Source organism: Bombus impatiens, unplaced genomic scaffold, assembly GCF_000188095.3.
Source record: "Bombus impatiens unplaced genomic scaffold, BIMP_2.2 scf_0418, whole genome shotgun sequence".
NCBI classification, from domain to species: domain Eukaryota; kingdom Metazoa; phylum Arthropoda; class Insecta; order Hymenoptera; family Apidae; genus Bombus; species Bombus impatiens.
Genome location: NT_176837.1, coordinates 2,528,349 through 2,543,445, shown reverse-complemented (window position 1 = coordinate 2,543,445; position 15,097 = coordinate 2,528,349). Strand labels below are relative to the sequence as shown.

General features: G+C 30.2%; 3 protein-coding genes across 7 annotated transcripts; 1 reads left to right on the top strand and 2 right to left on the bottom strand.

Annotated features, from left to right (window-relative positions):
• Nucleotides 1–323: 323 nt before the first annotated feature.
• Nucleotides 324–2,828, bottom strand: LOC100747455 (N-acetylglucosamine-6-sulfatase). Its single transcript, XM_012386870.3, has 9 exons — nucleotides 2,413–2,828; nucleotides 2,286–2,345; nucleotides 1,984–2,190; nucleotides 1,742–1,903; nucleotides 1,498–1,671; nucleotides 1,236–1,437; nucleotides 867–1,159; nucleotides 666–782; nucleotides 324–590 (listed from the first exon to the last, which is right to left on the bottom strand). The coding sequence occupies exons 1-9, from the start codon at nucleotides 2,521–2,523 to the stop codon at nucleotides 423–425; spliced, it is 1,494 nt and encodes a 497-aa protein (XP_012242293.1). The 5' UTR covers nucleotides 2,524–2,828; the 3' UTR covers nucleotides 324–422.
• Nucleotides 2,829–2,975: 147 nt separating this feature from the next.
• LOC100749125 (methionine--tRNA ligase, cytoplasmic) lies at nucleotides 2,976–8,906 on the top strand. Of its 5 annotated transcripts, none has more exons than XR_004461878.1 (17): nucleotides 3,043–3,439; nucleotides 3,914–4,068; nucleotides 4,154–4,270; nucleotides 4,352–4,501; nucleotides 4,580–4,696; nucleotides 4,758–4,879; nucleotides 4,965–5,081; nucleotides 5,159–5,197; nucleotides 5,275–5,439; nucleotides 5,525–5,801; nucleotides 5,882–6,263; nucleotides 6,359–6,572; nucleotides 6,655–6,891; nucleotides 7,358–7,676; nucleotides 7,752–7,976; nucleotides 8,067–8,446; nucleotides 8,608–8,906. XR_004461878.1 is itself a non-coding variant. In XM_012386867.3 (17 exons), the coding sequence occupies exons 2-17, from the start codon at nucleotides 3,331–3,333 to the stop codon at nucleotides 8,214–8,216; spliced, it is 2,895 nt and encodes a 964-aa protein (XP_012242290.1). In that variant the 5' UTR covers nucleotides 3,057–3,173; nucleotides 3,246–3,330; the 3' UTR covers nucleotides 8,217–8,906. The 5 variants fall into 5 exon arrangements, 4 of the variants coding, with proteins under 4 accessions (XP_024224067.1, XP_012242291.1, XP_012242290.1 ...); XM_012386867.3 differs by having other exon boundaries at nucleotides 3,057–3,173; nucleotides 3,246–3,439; nucleotides 8,067–8,906; XM_012386869.3 differs by adding an exon at nucleotides 3,521–3,712 and having other exon boundaries at nucleotides 3,066–3,439; nucleotides 8,067–8,906.
• Nucleotides 8,482–15,035, bottom strand: LOC100747334. The gene is made up of 16 exons (XM_024368358.2): nucleotides 14,670–15,035; nucleotides 14,228–14,355; nucleotides 13,995–14,156; nucleotides 13,537–13,748; nucleotides 13,235–13,449; nucleotides 12,781–13,052; nucleotides 12,225–12,431; nucleotides 12,069–12,159; nucleotides 10,907–11,116; nucleotides 10,529–10,837; nucleotides 10,215–10,342; nucleotides 9,981–10,145; nucleotides 9,622–9,833; nucleotides 9,304–9,518; nucleotides 8,926–9,194; nucleotides 8,482–8,837 (listed from the first exon to the last, which is right to left on the bottom strand). The coding sequence occupies exons 1-16, from the start codon at nucleotides 14,961–14,963 to the stop codon at nucleotides 8,489–8,491; spliced, it is 3,438 nt and encodes a 1,145-aa protein (XP_024224126.2). The 5' UTR covers nucleotides 14,964–15,035; the 3' UTR covers nucleotides 8,482–8,488.
• Between the last annotated feature and the right edge of the window lie 62 nt (nucleotides 15,036–15,097).

Below are 15,097 nucleotides of genomic sequence, written 5' to 3'. Positions count from 1 at the left end.
TTCATTCAGTTTTCTTTTTCTCCACCCCCGAATAGCGCGATTGCTATTCAGATATTCGAACCGCGGGGCTTTAATAAAAATATTTGCTAAGAAAACAGTTTGCCCGAGGTTCCCGGGAAGCAAGACGAGTTATTCTTATATCCAGATTCGCGGCGTATTCTTCGCTCATGATTTCCATAAATGCAGTAATTCGAAGTAAGACGGCCGTCGGCATTTCCAACTTTTAATGGTTCATATTTAATGGTTCATACGTTTATAGATATAGTAAACATAAAATAAATTCGTAAGAAAATGAATATTGGATTTAATAAATATTTCACTAATTACATAATAAAAGATCTTTATACGGACACTCATATTATAAATTTAAAATGTATATAGTCAAATAAGATATACTAATGAAATCTATAATACATTGAGACTTAAACATATATGTTTTCCATATTTGTAACAATACAATCTTCGTTTTTACAAATACTCATTCTTTTCAGACTTTTCCTCAATCTGTATCTATGATGACGCTTCATAGTATATCCAATATTTTCTAGTTGATACTTATCTGTAGTTATATTGTATGCTTCAATATAATGCTATAAAAAACAACAAATGTCATTAATAATTACTTTATTTTTATGTTACTTTATTATCCTTATTATTAACAGTACCTTATCGTCTTCAAAGATACAGAAAATATTGTTAAATTTTGGAGATACACGTCGTATGCAACTAAAAGTATTATTTGTAGCATCTTGACATTTGCATGCCATATCTTTGGAACATAACTGTGAAAATAATAAATTCCGCAAAAATAAAATTTATATCATATACATTTTGCATACAACTGTTCTTATATATCTAATACATACTGTAAGGTTTGGATCATAATCACTTGGACAACCTGAGGATGGAATACCTTTAGATCTTTCTCCTCTATACTCTATTAAGAGAGTTCTATCTTTTGGCAATATCTTTTTTAAAAATGACATTCCATCAGATGGACGTTGTATACCAGCTATTCCTAAAATTGTTGCAAATAAGTCAACACTGCTGACAGGTGCAAAAATCTTTGATGGTGTAATTCCAGGACCTCGTATTAATAATGGAACTTTAATATCTGTTTCATATGGTTGGCGTTTATCTATTGGCATACTGAACTGGCCTAAAATAGTATGTACAATCCATTTTAATTCATATCTGGTTTATGTTAAAATTTATTCAAACGCAAAATATACTACCAATATGATATCCATTATCTGATGTAAATATAATATAAGTATTATTTAAAAGATTTCCCACTTTTAAAGCTTCATATACATTCTCTACAAGTTCATCAACAGCTAGCAATGTTTCCCATCTCCTTCTATAGATTTCATCTAACTTAGGCAATAAATTATCAGGAAGTGGAGATGGCCCCCTTTGTACTAGCCAATGCTTGTCCTATTAAATAATACAGTTTAACATAGTGACATCAAAATTTGTATGAAAAATATTTTATACCATTTGAGTCTGTGTATTGAAATTAGGTGTTCTTTTAGCTATTACATCTTTATATTTATCAATATGCCTCATTGCTGGTATAAAAGGTGCATGAGGTGCAGGCGGTGCTAAAACCATAAGAAATGGTTCACTATTTGAATTATGTGCCTTAATGAAATCTATTGCCAGATCACTCTGAAAGAAGATAATTTTAAATATACTATAAAAGTATGTACATATATACACATGATTTTTCCATACTTACAATTACATCAGTAAGATAATCATTTGGTTCACTACCAAATTTTTTTTCAGTCCCATTAATAGATAAGGAATAATTATAATATTTTGAATTTCCAATAAGTCCAACCCACCAATCCCATCCTTCTGGTACATGAGAAGATCCACCTACTATTTTTTCTCCATACTTCATAAAATTTTTTTAATTAAATTAGAAACACTTTATGTTCAACTAATTACAGTTTATAATATTTTGTAGATATGTACCTGATTTAAATATTTTCCACCATAAAAAGTTCTATAAAGCATTTCTTTTTTCAAGTGTGCTGCAAATGTATTTGGTTCTTGTAGTTTTTGCCATTCGATACTGTTACATCCTCCACTAATTGAATTATTTATTACCAAATGATTATGTTGATATGTTCCAGTTAAAATTGATGCTCTATTTGGGCAACAAATAGGTGAAGCGACGAACTAATTATTAAAAGAAATATTTTATTAATATACTTTAATGTTAAACATGGTCCTAATTAATAATTATTTATTAAGAAATTAAATTTCCATCTTACACAATTTGAAAATGTTGCACCTTTATTCCCAATTAATTCCAGTGTACTTTGCATTGGTGTCTAAAAATAACAATTAATTAGTTCGTATGTTTATTCATTTTGTATTTCTATTTTTTTTCATATTTACCATGCCATCAAGAAATATATCTAAATCATCAGCAATGATTAATACAATGTTTTCTGCACAGTATGATAAGAATATACAACTTACAAATATACAAGTTAAAAAAATAGTCATTTTCTTTTAAATTCTAAATAATTGAAAATACATAAAAATGCAAGATATAAATAGAAATAAGGGTATTCCCCTAAACTTATTTCGCACGATTTACAAGAAAAAATAAAATTTTATAAGAAAAGCTGCTATAAGAAATATTATGTAAATTAAATTTATATTCTATGTTATATATCATTTGACATTAAATAATATTAATAATAAATTAAAATTGCTGTAGAATTCAAATGTTAAACTTGATTAAACTTCACTATAGAATCAAATTCTCCTTAATAATATATACAATTCACGCCAGAGGACACCACTATTCACTAAATTTGTACCTATATGTACTTATGTATGAAAATATTTATTAAGTACTGTATGAAAGAAAAATATTTAAAGATAAAAATGTCACTGTGCCTAAATTTATAGATTTTATTAGCATAAAGCTCTTGCAATGAATATTAAACGTTAGAATTAAAATGCTCGTAGATGCAATAACAACTTTCGGTATTACCAACTGTCATTTAGTGTATCTTCAATTTTATATTACGTTATATTAAACGAATGAACAATTATTCGTTGTGTGATTTCGTTCTACATAACCAAAAACATTCTAATGGATTTTGTTAAATAAGTAATATGAATGACAGTGTATATAAACTTTTGAGGTTAGTAGAATGAGGTTAGTTTCAAATAGATTGGCAATGTGCTGTGAAATTGTTCATGGTATCTGCTTACAGATTGCATTTACTTGTCGCTCACATGTGTCGGTTGTGTGCTGAAAATATTTTCATCTATTTATTGTGAATATTTATTAACTTATTAATGAAAATGAATATTTCAACGAACGAGGGCAATCCGAATACTTTAAAGTTAATAATTGCAGCTAAAGTAGCACAACATGCTGTTACCGTAAAAACGGTACAGCCAAAAGGTAAGAAATTTAATGTTTCCGCCCCAAGTAATCCGATTTCTGATCATATGATGAAATACCATATGTTTGTTTCACTTGTAGGTTGCTTTCATCATTTTAAAATTCATTGACCTTTTACAAATTCTTTAAACAATGTAGAATTTTTAATTAGCAGAGTTTAATATATATATATTTATCATATCATTTATGTTTCCATATCGTTATCTTGCTATCCTTGAAATTAGAGTGATAAAATATTTTGATTTCCATTTGGAATAACATCTGTCTATTAAAGTAGGTATATTTTGTTATTCGATGATTGTTCATTCAATAATCATTACATGACACCAGAAAATGGCTTTTGATATTATAAATCATATATTCAATGAAAAAATATAATTTAAATTGACCACTTAAACCAGAGGTTTATTATGATTTTTAAGTCATTTCAGTATATCAGTTAATATAAAGTGAGTCTTCTTATTTTATGTATAGTTGGCTTTTTGAGCCGTTTACCTTCTATTGAACTTTCATCTGGGTTAGTACTATTTAGTACTAATGCAGCAATGCAGCTCATAGTACCTTCTTCATCTCAAGAGTCAAAACTCCTTAATAATAAATGGTTGGAATGGGAAATATCTCGGTTACAGGTAAAGAATAATAAATTAATTATGAGTGTTTATGTATATAATAATATAAATTAATAGAATATTATAAACATCATACACTTTACAGCCAGCTATAGCATTTTATGGTAATACAGGAATTTACAAAACCACACAAAAGTCATGTTTATGGTCCTTATTAAGAGAACTTAATAATGCGTTAGAAGACAAACAGTACTTAATTAAGGTAATTCATAATAAAATAGCATTAGTGCGATATTAGTCAAATTATTGTTACAAAATTAAAGTTTTATTGAAATTATTTTAGGATAATAATGACTTATCATTGGCAGATATATGTATTTGGGTAACTCTATGGTCTACAGTAATGGTCACAGAAATTGGAAATGAATTAAATAAAGAATATTTATCAATTAAAAATTGGATATCCAGTATTGAATTGCTGCCAGTTATACAGGTCTTTTATCATTAATTTTATATTTTATATTGATGTTAATGTCAAAGTTAATAATATTTGTATATTTGATTGTTCTAGGATTCCATTGAAGAATACAAATTTGAAAGGGGCTCAAAAGCAATTTTCAGTATTCAAGCTGTATCTTGGTTTCCTGTTAATACTAATTCAAATCCTAAACCTCCTAAACCAGCTGATGTAAGTTTGCTATTAATATGTATATACTTTATATTTTTCTACATCTGATATCAACTATTAGTTGCAGCTTAGTCCAACTAAAGAAAAAGAAATGGAAGCAGTTAATCAGGAAGAAATACAAAATATTTCAAGCAATTGGTCTTCTAAATCATATCCTGATGTAAAAAACTTTCCTTATCCTGTGTAAGTTTGAATGTACATATAAATGATTTTATCTTAAAAGAAATAATATTTACGCAATTAATATAAATTTATCCATAATTTTTAGATTGCCAAAAAAAGGAGAAAAAAATATTTTAATAACATCAGCATTACCTTATGTCAACAATGTTCCTCATTTAGGAAATATTATTGGTTGTGTTCTTTCTGCTGATATTTTTGCCCGGTGTGTTTCATAATAAGTAGGTCTTATAATAGTATCATACAAATGTACATATTTTTAAATAACTTTCTTCTTTACAGATATTGCAGACAAAGAAACTATAATACCCTTTTTATTAGGTATGTACCACCTTTTCCACATGATATAATATAAAAATTAAATAATCAGTTATAATAAAAATGACACAAATTTTTAGTGGTACTGACGAATATGGTACTGCTACAGAAGCTAAAGCTTTGGAAGAGAAAACGACACCCCAAAATATTTGTGATAAATTTTTTGACATACATAATGATGTTTATCGATGGTTTAATATTGGGTTTGACTATTTTGGTCGTACTACTACACCAGAACAAACAGAGTAAGATGAAATTCGTATTAGCTGCTTAATTGATTTAAAATACAATTTATTTAGCTATTAACTAATATAATATTTTATATTCCAGAATTGTACAATCATTTTTCTTAAAAATTAAATCAGAAGGATATGTATTAAGTGAAACTGTAGATCAGCTTCTGTGCGAGTCCTGTGATAGGTTCTTGGCCGATAGATTTGTAGAAGGAACTTGTCCAAGGTGTAAATATGAAGATGCACGTGGCGATCAGTGTGATGGATGCGGTCATTTGGTGAATGCAACGGATCTTATATCTCCGCGATGTAAAGTATGTAGTAATAGACCTATTGTTAAAAAGTCGCAACAATTCTTCTTAGATTTACCGAAGGTAAGAATTTGTTTATGATACCTATGACATTATTTATTATAAGTATATCATATTTCAATGAAGAAAATATTACTTTGCAGTTAGAAAACAAGTTAAAAGAGTGGTCCTCAACAGTAGAAAAGGGATGGTCAAGCGTTGCAAAAGTGGTTGCAAAACCGTGGCTACGTGATGGACTTAAACCACGATGTATAACAAGAGATTTAAAATGGGGAATACCTGTTCCAATAAAAGGTTTTGAAAATAAAGTATTTTACGTTTGGTTCGACGCTCCTTTTGGTTATATCAGTATTACAAAAAGATATACGAAGGAATACCAACAATGGTGGAAGCCTACAGATGTACAAGTTGATCTATACCAATTTATGGCAAAGGACAATGTTCCATTTCACGCAATTATGTTCCCTGCTTATTTATTAGCAGCTAATGAAGGTTATACATTGATGAAGCATTTAATGGCAACAGGTATACATTTAATATATTAAAGACAAAAGAACTATGTATTGTTAAGTACTTTTCTATATAAACAATTAATTATTAATGATTTAACCTGGTTCTAGAATACCTCAATTATGAAGATACAAAGTTTTCTAAATCGAGAGGTATCGGAGTATTTGGAACTGATGCTAGGGATACAGGTATACCGGCTGATGTTTGGCGATTTTATCTTGCATATGTTAGACCCGAAACGCAAGATTCGAATTTTAATTGGGTGGATTTAGCGACTAAAAATAATAGTGAATTATTAAACAATTTTGGAAATTTTGTTAATAGGTATTTGTTTTTTTATGGTAAACGGTATGAATTCTGATTTTTATTTCTAGTAATGTTTTCAAAAACTACTTTTAATAAATAGGGCTCTAGTATTTGCGGAAAAATACTTTGATTCTAAGATACCGCCGATAGAACTTCAGGAAGATGACTTAATATTACTGGCATTAGCTCAGCGTGAATTATCATCTTATATACATGCTTTGGAACAAGCTAAATTACGTGATGGTTTGAAAAACGTTTTAGCAATTTCAAAACATGGAAATCAATACATGCAATTCCAAGAGCCATGGGTGAAAATTAAAGGAACAGATAATGATAAGTAAGTGCTATGTCCGTTTTAATTACATAATGAGATTATGCCGTTCGTAAGTGTACTGTAGGCCTTTACATGTTTTCATACAAATATTTTGTATATTTAAGCCATTAAATCTTTAGATGTTGTTGCATGCTGTCCCCATTTTATTCTATTACTTTCGTTTCAATTAGTGGGAATTCATATCATGTAAAATAATTTATTATATTAGAGATTAGAATATCTTTATTTCCTAGGTACCCTTGTTCAGTGAGGATTACATGATTTATGTTGCTGTTACATGACTTAATTTTATGCTGTAAAGTAAGTCCTGTTAATTGACTGTGACTGTTAATCAACTTTCATATATTAAATTATGTTGTACAGGTCTGTTACAGTACTTATGAATAACACTCGCTTAATAGAACTAAGTGGCGTCATTATTTTTAGTTTAAACATAGCGTAATTTTGTGCTTTTTTCTATTGTTTGTAGAAAAAGAGCTGGAACGATCATCGGTATTTGCTGTAACTTGGCATGTCTTTTATCAGCCCTTTTGGCTCCATTCATGCCATGCACCGCCCGCGAATTAAGATCCCAGTTAGGATTGCAAACCAATAACTATGGCTATATACCTGACGTTATCACAAGCATACTTCCCACGGGACATAAAATTAGTAAACCATCTCCGCTATTTAAAAAAATAGAGGATAAAGATGTAGAAATATTAAGAAGAAAGTATGCTGGTAAGCAAGAAACTACAAGTAGCAGTAGCGGAGATGTAAAATCATTGGATAGTGCAATTACAGAATTGGTTGGTGAATTTTTTAAGCAATTTTGCTAAATTTAATGCATTAGTCACATATGTTATACATTTCTTTATTTTTAGGACAATAAAGTTAAAAAACTAAAGGCCAAGTTCGATAAAAGTGGATGGCCATCCAGTCAAATTCAAATTTTCTCAGCTTTGAAAAAAAAGCTGCCTGATCTCATAAATGAAAAAAATAAATCCCCTGAATCGAAAAGTAAAAAACCTGAAACGGTTTCGGTACCTGAACAAAATGGAGATGTTGCAATAGACGTAGCAAGTTTGGAAGCGGCCATCGCTAAACAGGTACAATAAAATATTATATTTATGGACTTATTAAATGTTCAGTTTTTCAATTATTCTTTTTTTTTGTGCAATTGATGTTTCTACTTTTAGGGCGATCTTGTACGTCAATTGAAAGCTAAAGAAGAAAGATCTGTATGGCAACCAGAAGTAGAAAAATTATTGAAACTCAAAAAACAATTAGGAGATCTCACTGGAACAGCTGCAGCTCCGACTGACAAAAAATCGAAGAAAAAGAAATAAGCAAATTGCTAATCAACATGTATACATTTCACATCATTAAAATCTATGGAGGTTTCATATAATAAAAAGTCATTATACATTTCTTATTGCAACGTACGCACTTCGGAATAATACCACATAGTATTTTCACATTTAAGTAATGTAATCCATATAGTTTATTTAATAAAATTAATTTGTACATCGGGTAAAAAGTTATAAAATTGTAACTCACATAACTTCTTCTACCAAAGGTAAAGGAGTAACATAATTCATTTATTTTCTAATGAAAATTTTTATTTATTAGAAAAAAATTTTTTTTTGTTAGTTACACGAACAGATATTTTTGTCTTTACCGTAGTTTTAATCCTTGGTACAATATTTTTCTGATTACGTTTTTTTAATCGACTTTCAGATTTTTTTACTTGTTCCTGTTTTGTGCTTAATTTGCGGAAAACTACATTTTCGATGAAACAAATAACAGCTGATAAAATGATGCCAAAACATAAAACAAGTATAACTGGTATCGCTTCATGAATAGTTACACTAGATACATGATATTTATCTTTGTTGCAATAAGGTTTTCTGTAACTCCAACGTGACACTTCTCGCTTCCGAATCCCCGAAGTGGATATCTTAAGAATACTACAACAATTATATAATTACTAAACCGTTTAGAAAAATATATACTACATGTAACTTTTGTGGACTTATTCTTATGAAGTTTTCTTACCCTATTTTCGTTATTTCTTGAAACGGACTATGTTGAGTTGACCATAAACCTAACGAACAAGGACGAAGTAAATGTACTTCGGTAAGCTGACAAATCATTTCTTTATCAAAATTACGATCTATAAATGGATAAACGTTATCGGGCACCGCGTGATAAGCAAATCTTAAGTTCTTCATTTTTTCCACACCATCCTCTATCGAAAGAAATCTTTTCTTTTGTGGTATAGTTTCCCAGTGTTTCTGAAAATATTGAACATCTTCCGCAGAAGACTAGAAACATTTTTCCGGTTATGAATAATTAATATTTAACTATCCGTATGATAGAAACGAAATTACAAACAAAAGTTTGTTTTCGATAGCATGCAAAATTAAAACTCACTTGCAACAAAACACTGAAATATATATCCTTAAACGCTGCAAGACTCATTTTACTTTTTACTAATGAATACAATGAATCGTTCATTTTATCTAATGGTGCATTCAGCCGGCTGGATACTATTGCTGCTGAGTAATAGTTATATACAAGTAGACCAAAGATCATTGTATGAAAAAAAGCAACACGACTAGAAGATTGATTGCTAATAAATGGTAATCCTGTAATTAAAATATAAGTTCCATTTTTTATTCCATTTTAATAAATGAACATTATTATACGAACAATGTTATACGATTTATAACAAATTTTTTATTAACAGACCCTGTTGACTTAATGCAGCGGCAATAATGAGAACTGTGGACCCATAGTCAGAGTAAATAGCATCTTTTTCGAGTTTAAAAATTATCCACATAGCGAAAATTATGACGATTATTAATAAAAGGATCATGTACCAAACATTTCGTGAGAATGGTCTGAAGATTAGGTTCATGTCCACTTTTGACGAAGGTACAGTAAGAAACATAAAGCAGGTTCTGTAAAACATATTTAAAGAATTATTTTATACTTTCATATATTGAATATTATTGATTAAATATGTTTATAATGCTCAATGTATATTTTCATAACTTGACTTGAAAAATATATGTATGTATAAAAAGTATAGTCGATTGCTATAGTACCTTGCGGGCCAAACTTGCGTAATTACATTTGCATAATTGAGTCTTTCGATAGTCAAAATCGATGGAAAATATCCCATGTGATAGATGTCATTGTGAAGGCCAGCTATCAATGGTCCAAAACTGCTATCATTTTTGCTCCAATGATCCAGTTTTATCACCTCAAAGCTAAAAAAGAAAACCATAATATTGCATAAAATCATAACATTATATAATCTGAAAATGTTGAAAAATTACGTGAAATTGAATTGATCTCGAACGTGTTCCATGATAGCAAATCCAAACTTAGACCAATTGTCCATGCGTATATCATTCTTTTCTCGTAGATATTCCACCAAATCTTGATCCTTAGGTTTAACTGTTACCTATGTATAAAAGTATCACTAAGGTAAATGGATCTAAACAAATATTTTAAACAATGAATTTCTAAATGTAAATGTTATATTGCTTCAGTTTAATTCTTTAAGAGTTTAATTTATATTAATTTTATAAAATTAATATCTTACTATCTAAACAATGTCATTTTTTTAGATATATTTATTTCAACTTACAAGACCAGCAATCTTGATCTTCATCCTATGATAATTCCATCTTCTGGAAAATTTATTTGACCGCAGAGTAATCTGTAATCCATCGTTCCTAGACCAGGTACCAAGTTCCGTGACATTTAACAAACCACCGCAAGATTTGCAATGATTATATACGTCATATAAAATGTACTCATCATCCCTTGGTATAGCAATCGCGATATCCGTGATGATACTAAATGTACTGTCGTTTAATAAGTTGACAGTATGGCTCATATTTTCTCCCACGATCAACCATTGATGCAAATGATCAAACATGTAATGGGTCGAGGTCTAAATAGTAATTTTTGTGTATCAATCATCAAATGTAAGAAGTGTAACATTATTTAAGCAATATAATACCTCGTAGAAAAGTTCCATTACATCTTTGTCCGCGATTGAGCACTGTAGGTCCAAGAATATACCTAAATTCCAATAAATACTGTGCAAAAATCGGGATATATCGATTGTCGATGCAAATTGATTTATGGACACCCCAATCCCAGCATCATTGAGAAGTTTAACGATCTGATAATCATCTGCATGTAAATATTTATTATATACGGTGTAATTTTAAAAATGGAACGAAAATATACGAATGTGTATAAAATAATACGTAATGAAATTGTTGTTTAATTATGTGTATGAATTGTCACGAAATTTTCTTCGACCAAAAAATATTTTTCAATCGATAATTTCAATTTTCTGAATGTAAAAATAATTTTAAATTAAGAAAAATCTGAGAATGTAATAATATTTAAAACGATACCTTTGAAATATCTTTTATTTAATGTTCGCTCTTTTAAAAATACTATTTTATTTTAAAAAAATTGAGAAACTTGCTTCGCAGAATGAAAACTACCTACTTTCGATCTCTCCGCAGGAAAATCCAGCCACTCTACGAACATTCTTAAAAACGAAATAATCACGAATCATATCCATTTTACTTGCGTACAGTGCAACGATTAACTGTAAATAAAAGAAATTGTAAAAGCGCATGACACTACTGTTGTTAGCCTTTATTCACGATTGCAAATCGAACGACTACAAGTAGAGTATTCGTGCTACAGTCCCTGGCAGTCCTTCCTTTCCGTTCTTCTATTTTTCATGAGAAAACATGTCAGGTTTGATGTGATGGCTCTTTAGAAAACGAAACCGCTCGTGATTCTGAACTGTTTTATAGCATAGTAGTCTAGTAATATCCGATAATGACTATATCAGATCAATAGTCAATCGACTAATTTTACTTATATTTCAAAATTTACAATTTCTATGTCAGAAAGAATGTTGATCCCTTGCAAACAAATATATACATCATATAACTAGTTCTTTTATTTCAGTTTTTAATTTTATAAGTTAATTGAATTTATTAATTTAATTTATATTAATTATTAAGTTAATTTTATAAGTTATAAGAAATAAATAAATAAATAAATTAAGAAATATCAATTTAATTTTATAAGTTAATTAGCTTACTAATCGAAATCCTACTTTTTTATCGAATCAAAAACCAATAAGAATATTATGGATTTATATCTAATAAGTTACGTCTGCTGTTGCTACTGCTGAAACTTCCTTTCGCTTCGCTTCTCTTTCGTGCACTTTTCTCCATACTCCTATGAAGTATAAAGTGAATTTTTATTTCCATATTTACGATCGTGCACAAAGTGAAATAACTCACTTCATCGTATGATTGTAAATAATATTTTCCACGATGCAAATGATTCCAGCTACGAGCATTCCGAATGCCAATAAAATCAAAGCTGGAGCAGTTTCGTAGATCGTGATGCTCCTTGTGGACAAAGTGTCGGGTTGACACTGTGGCTTCCTCGATGACCAATGTTTGATTTGCCGATTACGAAGGCCAGTATTAAACATCTTTGTCAACCTAAAGAAAAGACAAGTAAGTTAGTTTTAAAATATTAAGTAAAGATAGTCATTAACAGTCGACGAATGTCTATGGAAATTTATATTTTTATGAAGACAAAACATTTAGTAAAAATGAAAATCAAGCAGAGATTCGAATGTATTTTTGTATTTGTGTAACTAACAGTTTAGCAACATTGACGTATTTCCATAATTAAATTATATTAGAATATAAAGAATATGCTTTATACGTTGAAACCAAAATGGGCAAAATGAAATAAATTGAGTGCTTGATAAATACATGAAAATTCGCACATACACACGCATAATCTAATTATTAAATGAAAGAAATATATGCTACGATTATTCACCCAATTTTTGCTATCTCAATGAACTGTCCATTGTGACTGGCGTACATTCCCATCACCGATTGTTTGAACAAATGAATCTCCGTCAATTCGCAGATTTTATTTGAATCGAACATTCTTTCGACGTAAGGGTAAGCTGTATTAGGATCTGTATGATACGCTAAAATTCCTTGACCGACTTGTCTGATACCCTCTTCTATTGGGAGATATCGTTTTGATTCTGGCAGAGGATCCCAGCGTTTCTTGCGAAAATAATCCGATTCCCAGTTCAGTTTCTGTTGATAATATCATTAATATCGTAATATTGATTTCATTTGCCTTAAACAATGTTTCCTATCACTTTAAAGGATTCTTTGATTACATAGAATTTTAGAGCCAGAAAACATTGTCAGATTTAATTCGAAGTTTCAATTTGTGACAAATTAATTTTTTACTTAAACGTAGTAATTAAACTTACGTATAAAAAGTAGTTTAGATATGGTACGGCTTCCGCAGCAATTTTTAGATTACTATCAGCAAGAACAGTTACAGAATCTTCCATCATATCAAGGGGTTCGCTCAATCGAGCCGAGACAATACTGGCAGAGTAATAATTGTACATTATCCAGCTATGTATAATTATTTGAAATAACGCTATACGGCTTGGTAAACGTTTCGGTAAAAAATTTGCACCTATCGAAATTTCAAATAGTTTTAATAGATCTTGATCTTAGCACGTATTTGATAATTTAACTTCCGATTGATATCTTTCATATGCACCTTGTTGAGACACGATTCCTATCGACAGCACCACCGCTCCTGAATATTTTTCTCTCTTGCCAATATCTTCGCGATTCATTATCATCTTCATAACGAATACGGAAAATAATCCGAAAACAGCAAACACGTACCACGTTTGCCGTGTGAAGGGTTTCAAAAAGATTTCTAATTTGATCTTATTCGTTGAAGTCGATAGCAGCATGAAACAGGGTCTGGCCAGAGATATAATTCTTCTGTTAGGTATCATCGAACATTTCTCGGGTTGTAGACATTAAACGGAGAGGGACTAAGCAAGTTTTTGTAGGTAATTTAAGTTATAAGATTTTCGTAATTTATATATCGCTATTGACGACACATTTACCATACTATTCACTATATCTGATACAATTAATAGAAAATATACATATCGGGTATAATTTATTTATCGCCTTTAGTTAACATGTCGGGTATTGTCTCACCTAATTGGCCATGCTGCGCCGATTAGAGTAGCGTAATCCAATCGTTCAGACACCATAATTCTTGGATTACTAGCGAAATCGATGTAATTCGACCGTAAGAATTCGAAAATCAAACCATGCACGCTGTGTCGGTCCCAATAAATTATTTCCGAGGCATGGACGCTAAAAAAAAAAAAAAAGAAGTAAAGATAAAATTCGCTGCGTCAACGAACGATTAGTATCGAATATAATACCTGAAATTAAAAAGATCTCCTGTATGCAAAATCATAGCGTGTACAAATTTATGCATACTATCCAACGATCTCGTATTTATGTCTTGCATGTAATCCTCGAGACGCATATTTTTTGGTCTGTATTGAATCTACGCATAATATAATTCGAGATAACACATAATTATTGATCTCAACTAGCGTTAATTAACGTTTGATAAACTGTTAATGTTGCTTCCTTGTACAGCCCTTCTACGCTCAATATTAATAACTACGCGATAAATGTATTTGTTTCCGATTAATTAAAAATTTTAGTGCATTGTATTTTCTTTAAAAAACCGTCCGAAAAATGTGTAAACTATCGTTTACAACTGATAAAGAACATTCGCAAATTAAGCAAGTTTGGCATTGAAAAAAAATCCAGGAGAAAATGTAAAAGTCTACAGGAATCGATAAATGGACTCACCACACCAGATATTTTTAATCTCATGCCGTGCATGTTGGCCCTTCTACTAATTAATGGTTGCGTTAAGAAAACTTTCAATCCAGACTCACGATGCCAGGTACCAAGCTCGGTAACGTTTAACGCACCACCACGATATTTGCAGTGATTAAAAACATCGTACAGATCATAGCCATTTTTGTTCGTTATAGCAAGAACAACATCAGTTACTATGTTATAAGCAGTATCGTTCAAGAAAGGAATACTGTTATTGTAATGCGAGCCCAACACTAGCCAATTGTACGAGTAATCGTACATTCGATATTTCGAGCTCTGAATTCAAATAAAAATCAATTGATATTCATTGTCAAACGATCATCGTTATAATCGTGAAAAACGAAGTTTCTCTTACTTCAGCGAAAATTCGTACGGCGGTCTCATTGCGACAACGC

Coding starts and splice junctions, on each gene's coding strand:
- LOC100747455 (XM_012386870.3), bottom strand. CDS start 2,523: ATGACTATTTTTTTAACTTGTATATTTGTAAGTTGTATATTCTTATCA. Junction 1,904..1,983: donor GTGGAAAATATTTAAATCAG/GTACATATCTAC, acceptor AATTTTATGAAG/TATGGAGAAAAAATAGTAGG. Junction 1,672..1,741: donor ATTATCTTACTGATGTAATT/GTAAGTATGGAA, acceptor ATCTTCTTTCAG/AGTGATCTGGCAATAGATTT.
- LOC100747334 (XM_024368358.2), bottom strand. CDS start 14,963: ATGTACGATTACTCGTACAATTGGCTAGTGTTGGGCTCGCATTACAAT. Junction 14,157..14,227: donor GGAGATCTTTTTAATTTCAG/GTATTATATTCG, acceptor TTTTTTTTTTAG/CGTCCATGCCTCGGAAATAA. Junction 13,053..13,234: donor ATCTAAACTACTTTTTATAC/GTAAGTTTAATT, acceptor TATTATCAACAG/AAACTGAACTGGGAATCGGA.
- LOC100749125 (XM_012386867.3), top strand. CDS start 3,331: ATGAAAATGAATATTTCAACGAACGAGGGCAATCCGAATACTTTAAAG. Junction 5,802..5,881: donor TCTTCTTAGATTTACCGAAG/GTAAGAATTTGT, acceptor ATTACTTTGCAG/TTAGAAAACAAGTTAAAAGA. Junction 6,892..7,357: donor AAAGGAACAGATAATGATAA/GTAAGTGCTATG, acceptor TATTGTTTGTAG/AAAAAGAGCTGGAACGATCA.